Source organism: Rhinatrema bivittatum, unplaced genomic scaffold (assembly GCF_901001135.1).
Source record: "Rhinatrema bivittatum unplaced genomic scaffold, aRhiBiv1.1, whole genome shotgun sequence".
NCBI lineage: Eukaryota > Metazoa > Chordata > Amphibia > Gymnophiona > Rhinatrematidae > Rhinatrema > Rhinatrema bivittatum.
Window position 1 is genome coordinate 626670 of NW_021820411.1, and position 13077 is coordinate 639746.

At 46.8% G+C, this 13077-nt stretch overlaps 1 protein-coding gene across 3 annotated transcripts in view; it reads left to right on the forward strand.

Moving 5' to 3' along the window:
- The window catches only part of ATG4A (autophagy related 4A cysteine peptidase), an 84950-nt gene that overhangs the window by 10981 nt on the left and 60892 nt on the right, over nt 1-13077 (forward strand). For all 3 annotated transcript variants that reach the window (XM_029586043.1, XM_029586041.1, XM_029586040.1), the window contains exon 3: nt 4219-4290. In XM_029586043.1, the coding sequence (XP_029441903.1) occupies nt 4219-4290 (72 nt within the window). The remainder of the gene's footprint in view (nt 1-4218; nt 4291-13077) is intronic.

Consider the following 13077-nt stretch of genomic DNA (forward strand, 5'->3'; position numbering starts at 1 on the left):
GCGGTTCTCTGATTCGGGAGTTTCTCTCAAGACCGTACCTTCTTTCTTGCCAAAGGTTGTTTCTTCTTTTCACGTCAGTCAGTCGGTGGAGCTTCCCGCGTTTTCTCCTGAGGATATAGCTGGTCCAGGTGGGAGTGATCTTCACCGACTTCATGTAAAATGAGTTTTACTGCGTTACCTTCAGGTTACCAATGATTTTCGGGTCTCGGTTCATTTTTTTGTTCTGTGGAGTGGTCCAAATAGGGGCAACCAAGTTTCTAAGACTACAAACGCTTGGTGGCTGAAGGAGGCCTATATCTGCAAGGGCCGGGCGGTTCCAGAGGGCTTGAAGGCTCATTCCTTGCGTTCTCAGGCTACTTCTTGGGCAGAGAGTCAGTCTGTCTCTCCGCAGGAAATATGCAGGGCAGCTACATGGAAATCCCTGCATACCTTTGCTCGACATTACCGCCTTGACATACAGGCGCCAGTGTTTGGTTCCTTCGGTCGGCAGGTGCTTAGAGTGGGACTGTCTCGGTCCCACCCTTTGTAGGGAAGCTTTGGTATATCCCATGGTCTGGACTGATCCAGGTACGTACAGGGAAAGGAAAATTAGTTCTTACCTGTTCATTTTTGTTCCTGTAGTACCACAGATCAATGATACTACAGGACAGACATGTCTTACTCTGTCCGCTCAAGCTTTTTTCCTTTTTTCTCCTTCTTATAGGAGTGCTTTTGTGTCTCTGCATGGCTCTCTTGGATTCTCATTACAGGCACTGGAAGCATCTTTTACGATCAGGGGTAGTCATGCAAGAGCGATTAGTCACACAGTTCATTCAGTTCTATTGTTTGATAGTTCAACAACTTTAATAGTTATCTTGTTACTTGCTTGACCTTATGCCTTTTGCTGCTTTGACAATGGTTATACTAAAGGGCTGCAGGGTAGGCTCTGTCCTGATATAGGATACCCTTTCAGTTTTGGTCTGTCTCCATCTGCTGGACAGGAGGCTCAACCCATGGTCTGGACTGATCCGTGGTACTACAGGAACAAAAATTAACAGGTAAGAACGAATTTTCCTATGGTCATGTTCAAAAGTTTGCCCCTTTTTGCATCAATGACGGCTTGCAGTCTTTTGCGATAGTTATGAATGAGGCCCTTTATTTTCTCATAAGAGTAAAGCTGCCCATTCCTCATGGCAAAAAGCCTCTAGATCCTGTAAATTCTTTGGTTTTCTAGCATGAACTGCAGGTTCGAGTTCTCCCCAAAGTGGCTCAGTGATGTTGAGGTCAAGGAGACTGGGATGGCCACTCCAGAGCCTTCGCTTTCTCCTGCTGGAGCTGCTGAAGGTAGACTTGGCCTTATATTCCCGATCATTGTCACGTTGGAAGGTCCAAGTGTGCTCCATGCGCAGCTTCCTGACTGAATGCAGATTCTCCTCCGGTATTTTCTGATAAGATGCTGCATGCATCCTGCCATCAATTCTTACTAAATTCCCTGTTCCGCTGTAGCTCACACCTCCCAAAACAGCAGAGATGCATCTCCATACTTTATGGTAGAGACGCCGTGCTTCTCTTCATAGCATTCATGGTGTGACCAAGTTCAATTTTGGTCTCATCACTCCAAATGAGTTTGTTCCAGAAGTTTTGAGGCTTCTCTAGGTGCTGTTTGGCGTACTGTAAGCAGGCGGCATTGGTGCAGCAATGGCTTTTTTTCTGGCAACTCTACCATGCAGCCCATGTCATGCTGAAACACCCACACCACTTTGTTTTAGAGAGGCAAGAATTTCAGTGGAAGTTGCTTGTGGGTTATTTGTTGCATCCTGACAAATTTTCCTGGCAGTTGTCTGAAATCTTTCTTAGTCTACCTAGGTATTAACCCATAATTTTCCCCTTATTGTGAGAGTTTCAATAGTACTGATTGGCATTTTCAAATTTTTGGATATCTTTTTATATCCTTTTCCTGATTTTATAAAGTTGAACTACTTTTCCTCGCAGATCCTTTAACAGTTCTTTTGCTTTCCCCATGCCAAAGTCAGTGCAGCCCTGGATGAAATGCACAAGAGTTTCTCAAGAGCTAAGAAACACAGACACTAATTACAATCAAGGCACAGGTGTGCATACCTGTCCCTCATTCCCATCTCAACCCGTGTGTGTCAACTTGAATGTATATTATCAGCCCAATCGTTCGAGATAATGTAACTTTTGAACAGGATCATTTCATTATTTCCCTTATTGGTATAGTTTGTTTAATGATTGTGCTATTCTGTGATGCATAAAATGGTTTAATAACATGTTTTCTTAAAATGTTACATATCTTACAAATTCTGCCAGAGGTATGTAAACTTATGAGCACAATGGTACATCAGTCTTTGAGTAATTAATTAAAAATGTAATACAGAAAAGGTATTACTCAAAGAAACAGTTTTTTTTAAATATTTTGAGCAGAATTCCCCTAGAAGTGCACTGTAAGTGGACCCCTTTCACTTTGACCTCTCAGGCCACACTCTCTTTCCACTCCTTCTCCAGGCTCAACCCCTTCCATACTATCTCCACCCTTCAGCCCTCCACACCCAGAGTTTGACCTCTCTCTCATACAACCCCTCACATTGGCTCCGTCAGTTGCGCACTCGCACAGGATCCCTCACATACCCTCATACAGGCTTCTCTCTTTGGCACGCACACACACCCTCCCTCATACAGGCTTCCTCTATCTCTATTGCACACCCATACACCTTCATAAAAGTTTCCTTTCTCTCGCTCACACACACGTCCAGATGCCCTGGCACAAACACCCCTATCACAAGCTCCTTTCTGGCACATTACCCCCACCCACACACAAAGGTTCTCTCTCACACATATCCTCTCGCATGAGCGCCCTCTCTCACACACAAACAGGCAGTCTTACTCCCAGGTAATTCCTCTCTCAGACTCCCTTTCTCTCACACCGCACACTTACTTTCTGTCTTACATAGGCTCAGCTCCCTCATTCTTTTGCAAGTGTGATGGGCTCAGCCTGCAGTCCTGGACTTTCTCTTCTCTCTCCCTCCAGGCATAGTTTTAATCACAAGTGGGATGGGCTCTGCTCGCAGCCACTGGTTCTCTTCCTTTCTGACCATGAGCTGTATGGGCTTCACTTGTGGCCTGTCAGGTCTCTTCCTTCCTCGGCCACGAGCAGTTTGGGCTCTGCTTGTGGCTCACTGGGTCTCACCAAATTCTCCAAGAAATATTGAAATTCTGCACAGGAGGGGAATTCTGTGCTCCACAGTAGCGCAGAATTCCCCCAGGTGTAAAAAGTAACATGCAAGAGATGTTTACAGAGAGTGGACTGTATGCTCAGGAAGAGCTCCCGGGTAGTTGGATGTAATCGTAGGGGAGGGAAGCTATCGTACACGGATAATAGTGGCCCGTTCCACAGTGTATGTACCTTTACTTGCATGTTCTTGGAGGTGTTCCCAGGGTGGGGTTAGGTCAGGGGAGTTTTGTACAGAAAGAGGAGGTACTTAAAGGATGCAAGTGTTCAGCTGCTTAAAGTTTAAAAACTGCCCAGCCTTCCTGGGAGGAAAAGCAGCACGCACGCTTGGACCCACAGGAAGAAGGGAATTCCCGGGGCAGTGAAATCACAGGACTGAAAGCGTGCATGGGGGTTTGACTGTGGAATTTCCCGCAGAAATACCTTTTGTACTTTGACACTGCAAATCCAATTTTCAAAGGGAAACTCCCATAGTGCATCGGTTTTCGAAGAAAAAATATGCACTTATCCGTGTTAAAGCATTTGAAAACGGCCTCCCTGGCACTAATATTTCATTGTTTGGCACTTCCAGCTATGGATCTAGAAGCAGGAGCACTATAAAAAAAACTGTGGCTTTGTTTTTCTGTGCAGGATGTTCTACTAGAGCAGGTTCTGGGATGTCTAAAGATTACACTGACGTTTTCTGCCACTGAAATGCCCACAGCTCTGCCTCAATCATTTACTCGGTCCTGCCATTTCCAATTGAAGCAGATCACATTTATTTGTATTTGTTGTTTGGCTTTTATTACCTGCCTTTTGGAATAAGAAAGTCAGCATGTTAGCAGGGGATCAGTAGAAACGTACCTTAGTGTCCCTTAAGGACTGACCTGGAAATGACAGCTTGTTTTGTACAACACTTTTATAAAAGGCGAGCCAGTTCAATGCAGTAAATGCCACTTAACAGGAATACATCTAATTATTTGATATGCATTCGGCTCATTTTCTAATTGCAGCAAAGTCTGAACTGTTGTTGGACACAAGTTCTCGACTGTGGTTTACTTACAGAAGAAAGTTCTCCCCCATCGGTGAGTCCACCTGAAGCTGCTTCTGTAAATCATTTATATGGTGCAAGGCAAAGGGACAAACAATGTCCCTCTGAAAGCTTACACTATACAGCATGTGCGTTTAAATATTTCCTGAGCAAACCTATGAAATATATTTAGAACATGTAAATCATACTAATTATATGATTTCTATTGTAATTACGCTGCTTACTTTTGTCTGTCTTGAAAGCAGAATCAAAATACCGTACATTTCCTAGCATGTAGACAGACTCAGGACTAGTGGGTTTATGCTCCCCTGCCAGAAGATGGAGACACGGAGCAAGCTGACTTCACAGTATATATAGTCATGCAGTGACCCCAGCCTGCCAGTATTCTCCATCTCCAGCAGATGGTGGACGTGCATCTCCCTATGGGGATTGCTTCGAGCATTTTGGAAGGAGAAATTTGAAATTCTAAATTCAGGAAAAGAAAGCCCCTCTCTACTGCGATGATACCTAAAGGTCCCCCCTCTGAGAATTCTTGAGGTGATTTCTGTGGTCCCTCAGAGATGTGCCTTGATCCAGGAGCTGGGTTTCCCAGTGTGGATTTAGCTGCTAGTTCAACTGAAAGGCAGTGGGTGTAGGAGGCCGAGCGCAAGTAATGGCAGATGCCCTCTTCCCCCCCCCCCCCCCCCCCCCCCGCAGCCAGAGACCATCTCTATTCATTTATTTATTTAAGACTTTTAATATACCAGCATTAGTATGCAAACATCATACCGGTTTACATTGCAACTAAAAGACTGAAAATACAATCAACAGGGAGGGGAAGGGGGAAAGAGTAAATACAAAGAGCAGAAGGTATTGAAATAAAAAAAACAAACATTAAACTTTAAACGGTAACAGGCTAATTACAAAAGACTATATACAATTTAAGTACCACTTATATGAGAACTGTTCATGAAGTTAAAGGTGAGGCGGTGGATGGAGACAATTATTCTGGGTAGGCCTGTCGGAAGTGCCAAGTCAGTTTCTTTCTGAACTTAGAGTAGCATGGCTCAAGTCTTGTGTAGTCGGGAGGGAGTTCCATTGTTTGGGGCCTGCAATGGAGAGTGCGCGATCCCTAGTGGCGGAGAGGTGGGCTTTTTTGATAGGAGGTATTGATAGGGTACCTTTGACAGACCGATTGGGTCGGTCAGAGTGTATGGGGCAAAAGGGTTCATCAAGCCAGTTGGAGTTGTAGGAGTAGATGGATTTGTGAATTATGGTTAAAGTTTTAAAGAGAATGCGGGATGCTATGGGGAGCCAGTGGAGGTCTTTGAGTATGGGAGTGATGTGATCAGCTTTCCGTGAGTTTGCAATAACCCTGGCAACAGCATTTTGGAACATTTGTAAGGGTTTCGTAGTGGAGGAGGGTAGTCCGAGGAGGAGGGCATTACAGTAGTCTAGCTTTGAGGAAAGAGTAGCTTGGATGACAGTGCGGAAGTCATGATAGTGGAGGAGGGGTCTAAGTTTCTTTAGAACATTGAGCTTGAAAAAACCTTCTTTGAGGATGGAATTGATCTGTTTTTTTTAGATTGAGTTGTTGGTCTAGAATTACCCCAAGGTCTCTTACACAGGGTTGCGACGATATGGTGTTGAAGGCTGGGTCGTTGGAGATCAGGGGTTTTAGGGGGTTGGTGTTGGGAAAGAAGGAGCAGCTCCGTTGGAAGAGTTTAAGGGCGAAGTGGATGTTAGTAAGGAAGTCATTTATAGAGGCAAGATGTGTTCCAAAAAGCAAGGGCATCAGTGAGAGAGTTGTGGATGGGGATGAGGATTTGAACATTGTCTGCGTAGAGGTAGAATTTGAGGCCAAGGTCTGTGAGAAGCTGACAGAGGGGGGGTGAGGTAAATATTGAATAAGGTGGAGGAGAGAGAGGAACCTGAGGGGCACCTTGGGACAGGGGGGTAGAGTGTGGATTTGGCATTTCCTATTTGAAGGCGAACTTTCTGTTGGATAAGTAGGATTTAAACCATTGCAGGGCTAGGCCTGAGATACCTATTTCGGCCAAACGGTTGATGAGGTAGTTGTGATTGGTATCAAAGGCGGCTGAGATGTCGAGGAGGGCAAGGAGGTAGCAGTTGCCCTGGTCCATGCCTCTGAGTATGTGATCTGTGAGGGAGAGCAGGATTGTTTCAGTGTTGAGGAATTTGCGGAAACCGAATTGGGCAGGGTGCAGTATATTATTGTTTTCAAGGTATTCTGTGAGTTGGATGTTCAGAATCTTTTCCATGATCTCTATACTCAGCCGGTAAGCGCTGAGCTCAGGTAAGGTTTAAAAAAAAAAAGAGAAAGCTTTACCCGGAATCAGAGACAGTAAGAGGGGTTTCAGGACTTCCTCTGGTCTCCATTCTCAGCGTGCCGTGCTGAGCTAATGTTCCCATTGGGATTGGGGAGCTGGGCAGCCTGGTGGGTTGAGCAGACCCCAGTTGGCTAGGCCCTACACTTAGGATTTTTTCTTGCAGGCTGCGACCTCTGTTTTCGCACGCTATTGTGCATGTTCTGCTGCCCTCTGCAGGCCGTCAATGTGTGCAGTGCACTCTTTTTGGGCGCACTTTTTATGCGCACAAACATTTTTCCGAGCTTACGTCAGCACACAGGTTGTGCGTGTCCCTTGCTGCACTTTCTTTTAGGCGCATTTCATTTTTGAGTGCGAGCTATTCTGACGCACATTTACTATATGTGCCGGTAAGCAAGAAGCCTAAGCGTCTTCCTATTTGTGTTGCCTGTCATATTAGGGCCTCTCAGCCTGACCTGGCTTCCACCTGTGTCAGCACTGCTCAGATGCTCAGGGAGAGTTGTCTTCCTTAGATTTTGCTAAGCCTGGCTCTTCTATTCTGATAATGGGTTGGTCACGTCCTTGATTGGGGGGGACGCCCAGATCTTGGTTCTCCCTTGATTGGCTCCTCCACTGGCGAGGGCAGTTCTGTGGGACCAGCTCCAGTTCCCTCTGGGCTTGGTCTGGACCCGGCTGCTTTTTCTTGGATTAATATTTTCAAGGCTTACAAGCCTTTCTTCAGGCGCAGTCCTCCGCTTCCCCTCAGCCGGTGGCTCCTCCCTCTTTCAGTCCTATGCATAAGCGCCAGAGCTCATCTTGGCTCCCTGCGGGGTGTTCCCGACAGGAATCCGGATAGCACTAATGAGGTTGATCCGGATTCCTTGAAGTTTCCTGGGGAAATTCCTCCAGGGCTGGAACTGTGTTGAACCATGTTGTGGTTCTTTCATAGAGATGAACTGCCAGCCCTGAGTTCCCAGACCTTGTAACAGTTGGATGTTCCTGATTCAGATGCTATGTCGGAGCTGAAGAAGAATCCCATTTTGGTTTCCTTGCGTAAAGCCTCTTGTTTTTTCCTGATGATGGATGCCATTCAGGAATTGATTGATCTGGAATGGAATGTCCCAGAGGCAAATTTTAAAGGGGGTTGGACATTGGAAGTCTTGCACACCCTGGATTCGGCTGTGAGAGAGCATTTTCATTTTCCCAAAGCGGATGCTCTGGTTTTGTACCGTTCTAAGCGGACGAGAATCCCCGAAGAGGGAGGAGTGCCCTTGAAGGATGTACATGATAGAAGGATTGAGGCTATTCTTAAGCAAGCCTTTGAGGCAGTGACGATGAATTTAGATTGCTTCCTGTTGCGCCCTAGTGGTGAGATCTTGTTTGCTTCTCTCCCAGGAGGTTGAGTCTGGAAGGAATTCCAGAGCAGTTATGGAGCCCGCTGCCACCTTTTTAGCCTACGCAAGCTGTGATTTGGTCCAGACCTTGGCCAGTGGAGTGGCTTTGGTGATAGCGGCCAGACATCAACTCTAGTTGCGAAATTGGTCAGCTGACACAGCTTCCAAAGCCAATCTTACCAAGGTGCCCTTTAAAGGCTTCGCTCTTGTTTGGGAGCGAGTTGGAGAAACTGGCCAGTAAGTGGGGGCGAGGGCTCCGGTGGCCTGGGGCGCCAGAGCATAAGAAACAGTTACAAGCGTCCCTTTGGTGTGAGGGGTCATTTCTGGGGTTCCAGGCATTTTAGTCCCTACAGAGGGATGACCTTTCAGCAGACTTGGCCTTTCGATAGGTCTCAGGCCTTTCATGCCCGACAGCCCAAGAAAGGAGTAGGCTCAGGTGGCGAACTTTCTCGAGCTTCCCAATGAAGGTTTGCTGACCCACCTTCTGGAACAGGAAATAGGGCCGGACGTCTCTCTCTCTCTCTGTTATTGGAGGTGGGTCGAGATCACGTTGGACCAGTGGCTCCTGGGGGAGGTGATACGTGAAGGATATGCACTGGAGTTTCACAGTATTCTTGGGATGTGTTTCATGGTGTCCCCTTGCCACTCCCAGCAGAAGAAGCAGGCAGTGGACTTCACACTTCAAAGGCTCCTCAGACTGAGGGCTGTGGTTCTGGTGTCCACGTCTCAAAGTATGGGGCAATATTTCATTTATATTGTTGTGCCCAAGAAGGAGGGCTCCTTTAGCCCCATCCTGTTGTGGGAGTAAGCATGGACGCTCCGGCTTTTGTGGGGTTACCATAGCTCATTGGATTAGGAGGTGGTCATGGCCGCGTATGTGGATGATGGAAACCGTTGCCTACTCAGGTTAGGACTCATTCCACTAGGGCTCAGGCAGTGTCATGGGGGAGGTTAGTCTGTTGTCTTCCCGTCGATATCTGCTGAGCTACGACATCGTTCTCCTTACACCACTTTTTCCAGGTTTTATTGTTCTGGATGTGTAGGCCCGGGGAGGATGCAGCCTTTGCAACGTGCGGGTTGACTGGACTGTGGGCAGCCTCCCATCCTGTTGAGTAGCTTTGGGTCATCCCACTGGTCCTGAGTCCATCTGTCTACACGCTAGGAAATTGGAGAAATTACCAGATAATTTGTTTTCCTTAGTGTTAACAGATGGACTCAGCTTCCTGCCCTCGGCTGCCGCATAAGTGTGTCAATGGTCCTCCTTTGGGGCTCTGGGTCCCAAGGGATTACTGGTAGTGTTCATCCAGTCCCTACCTTGGGGTACCTAGAATCTTATGAGAGTTCAGTGTTTATGGTTGGTTGAGTACAGTTCTGCTTATCTGTTTTTAATCAGGTTTTTATTCTAGTCTATCCATAGTTGCTTTTGAAGAGGTTACTGGCAGGCTGGGGTCACTGCAGGGGTATATATACCATGACGCAGCTTGCTCTGCTCCATCTGTTGGCGGGGAGCATAACTCACTGGTCCCGAGTCCTCCTGTGTACACTAAGTAAAACGAAAATATCAGGTTAAGTAATTCTCTAATGTAACACTTGACAGGACATTGTTTTTATGTGTTGCAGCTGTTCACGCATGTGGAATGGTTGGAAACGCTTATGAAAGAAACTAGGCTTACAGAAAGAGAAATATAAATGCTGGGTGCAGTCCTGGGGGTTTTGGTGTGCTGTCTGGGACCAGCTGGGGTTGGGTGCACTGCATTCATGTCTAAGTTCCTGTTTGTACCCCAGATCAGTCCAGACAAGTGGTGTGCCTCCAGCACAGAGAATAAAAAACTTTTCAGGCACTGCCTCATCCAAGAGTGCCACCTGCAGGTCCCTCAGTATTTCTCCCGTCTCAAGCGCAAACCTGCAGTCTGAGAGAAATTAAATAAAATAAAAAGAAAGAGAGGGAAGTTAACAGAAGAGGTGCTCCCTGAGGTTTTAGGCATCTTCGTGGGGCCATCCCTCAGGAAGAGCCGGGTAGGTGGTGGGAGTTGATAATTCCTGTCTGGTCTCTGCGTTGCAACATCCAGAAGGATTGATAGCCAGGTGTCTGGTTGCCCTTTCTTCTTCCGTGGTCTCCTCCCCATTGCCTCTGTCCGGATTCAGGGAAAGTATGCCTCTTAGTGAGGGTTTTCTCCTGAATGGGAGCTTGTCTTTAATTGTTTTAAAAAAAAAAAAAAAAAAGAGAGCTTAGACTTTTCTTCCTGCAAGACTTTTCGGCGATGTGAGGCTTTCATGGGAGCTGAATGTGCCTTGGGGAGTGATATTGTTAGGCCGTCATCAGCCTTTGGGGTTCGGAGCAGTTTGAGGAGGTGGATTGCGCCGGTGGCTCTTGTGATCACGCACCTTGGCCTGCCTGATTAACCACGCGGCGCTGCAATTGGGCCACTTGCGCAGGGAAAATGGCCTCCAACTTATCTCTGCAGGCAATCCTGTAAGGAGTGTGGCACATGGCCAGCTTAATTTCAGCTGCAATATGTTTGGATTGTGCTTTTGGGGGGGAACCTCCACCAAGGTAGACAGCAGGAGGAGAGTAGCCAGGTCGGCATGAGCTTGCTGCATTGGTCGCTGGGAGGCTCGGAGATGTGGCTAAGTTTAGCTTAGGCATGCAGTAGGAAGCAGGTGGCTTTCAGGGCTCCTCCCCCACCCCCCAATCTCTGATGGTCCAAGCTGCAGCAGTGGATCAGGAACAGATGGGAGAGTCTGACGGTAGCATACAGGCCGAGGATTCCGAGGAGATGGAAGATTTGTCAACGGATATTGTTCTGCTTCACAAGGGCCTATTTGGCAAGGAAGAGGGGCAGAGAGGAAGCAGCCCCCTGGACTAGCAGCTGCAGTGCCCCTCTAAGAGAGCGAAGATGGCCCCAGCGGGGGTACTCTGGATTGCAAACTTTCGTGGATTGCAAACTGGCTAAAAGACAGGAAACAGAGAGTAGGATTAAATGGGAAATTTTCTCAGTGGAAGGGAGTGGACAGTGGAGTGACTCAGGGATCTGTATTGGGACCCTTACTTTTCAATATATTTATAAATGATCTGGAAAGAAATACGACTAGTGAGATAATCAAATTTGCAGATGACACAAAATTGTTCAGAGTAGTGAAATCACAAGCAGATTGTGATAAATTGCAGGAAGACCTTGTGAGACTGGAAAATTGGGCATCCAAATGGCAGATGAAATTTAATGTGGATAAGTGCAAGGTGATGCATATAGGGAAAAATAACCCATGCTATAATTACACAATGTTGGGTTCCATATTAGGTGCTACAACCCAATAAAGAGATCTAGGTGTCATAGTGGATAACACATTGAATCGTCGGTACAGTGTGCTGTGGCAGTCAAAAAAGCAAACAGAATGTTGGGAATTATTAGAAAGGGAATGTGAATAAAACGGAAAATGTCATAGTGCCTCTGTATCGCTCCATGGTGAGGACCGCACCTTGAATATTGTGTACAATTCTGGTCGCCGCATCTCAAAAAAGATATAATTGCGATGGAGAAGGTACAGAGAAGGGCTACCAAAATAAGGGGAATGGAACAACTCTCCTATGAGGAAAGACTAAAGAGGTTAGGACTTTTTCAGCTTGGAGAAGAGGACGACTGAGGGGGAATATGATAGAGGTGTTTAAAATCATGAGAGGTCTAGAATGGGTAGATGTGAATCGGTTATTTACTCTTTCGGATAATAGAAAGACTAGGGGGCACTCCATGAAGTTAGCATGGGGCACATTTAAAAGTAATCGGAGAAAGTTCTTTTTTACTCAACGTACAATTAGACTCTGGAATTTGTTGCCGGAGGATGTGGTTAGTGCAGTTAATATAACTGTGTTTAAAAAAGGATTGGATAAGTTCTTGGAGAAGTCCATTACCTGCTATTAAGTTGACTTAGAGAATAGCCACTGCCATTAGCAATGGTTTACATGGAATAGACTTAGTTTTGGGGGTACTTGCCAGGTTCTTATGGCCTGGATTGGCCACTGTTGGAAACAGGATGCTGGGCTTTGATGGACCCTTGGTCTGACCCAGTATGGCATTTTCTTAATGTTTCTTATGTCCTTGGGGTTTGGGGGCTTGCTCAGACGTCTGGGTCTGGGGCATGCCTCAGTTCGGGATGAGGACCGATCCAATGACCTGCAGGGAGGATCCAGCGGATGATCCGGAGAATAACGCTCCTGTGGATGGTGGTCCACTGGGGGATCCGGATACCGATCCTGATGCAGATCCAGTAGTGGACAAGGGCACCCAGGATCCAGTTGAAGTGCTGGTGGTAGAAGGAGATGACCCGAGGGTTGTCCAATTGATCAGGAAGGAGGAGTTGTGGCCTCTTATTCCACAGGGCCTGGAGGAGTTGGGTAATGAAAGCACTCAGTTCTATATGGACTGCGTGACCCTTTTAGGGCCTTTCTGGTGCCCAAAAAGGTGAAGAGATTAGTAAATCGGGAGTGGGATTCTCCTGACGCAGGCCTCAAAGTTGGTAGGGTGATAGCTAAGCTATATCTGCTGATGGATGACACCATGGACCTTCTGATTCCTAAAGTGGATGCTTCATTCTTAGCAGTGACTAAGATAACTATTCCAGTGGCAGAATCGGCCACACTGAGGGATGTACAAGACTGTAAACTGGAGATTCAGTTGAAACGGATGTTTGAGGTCTCTGCCTTGAGTCTGTGAGTGGTTATCTGTGGTAGTCTCATACAGAGAGGCCTGTTTATGCTGGGTACAGAAGGACTCAGGAGAAGGATTCCTCCCAGGCAGCCAGTTCCATGCAGGTGGCTCGGTTGGAGGCTGGAGTAGCCTACGTGGCGGATGCGCTGTATGATCTGGTGCGCACATCAATCAGAAATATGGTCTCAGCAGTTATGGCGTGTCGACTATTGTGGTTGCAAAACTGTCAGTGGATATGTGGTCCAAGACCCAACTCTGTAATCTTCCCTATAAGGAGAAGCTGCTGTTCGGTGAAGATCTTGAGCAGCTGGCAAGTCGAAAGGAAGCAGGTTACTGGAGGACAAGAAGAGTAGCATTAGACCTGACAAAAGCCTACCTGCATATGTTCCACCATATGAGTGGAACATTAGAAGTTTCT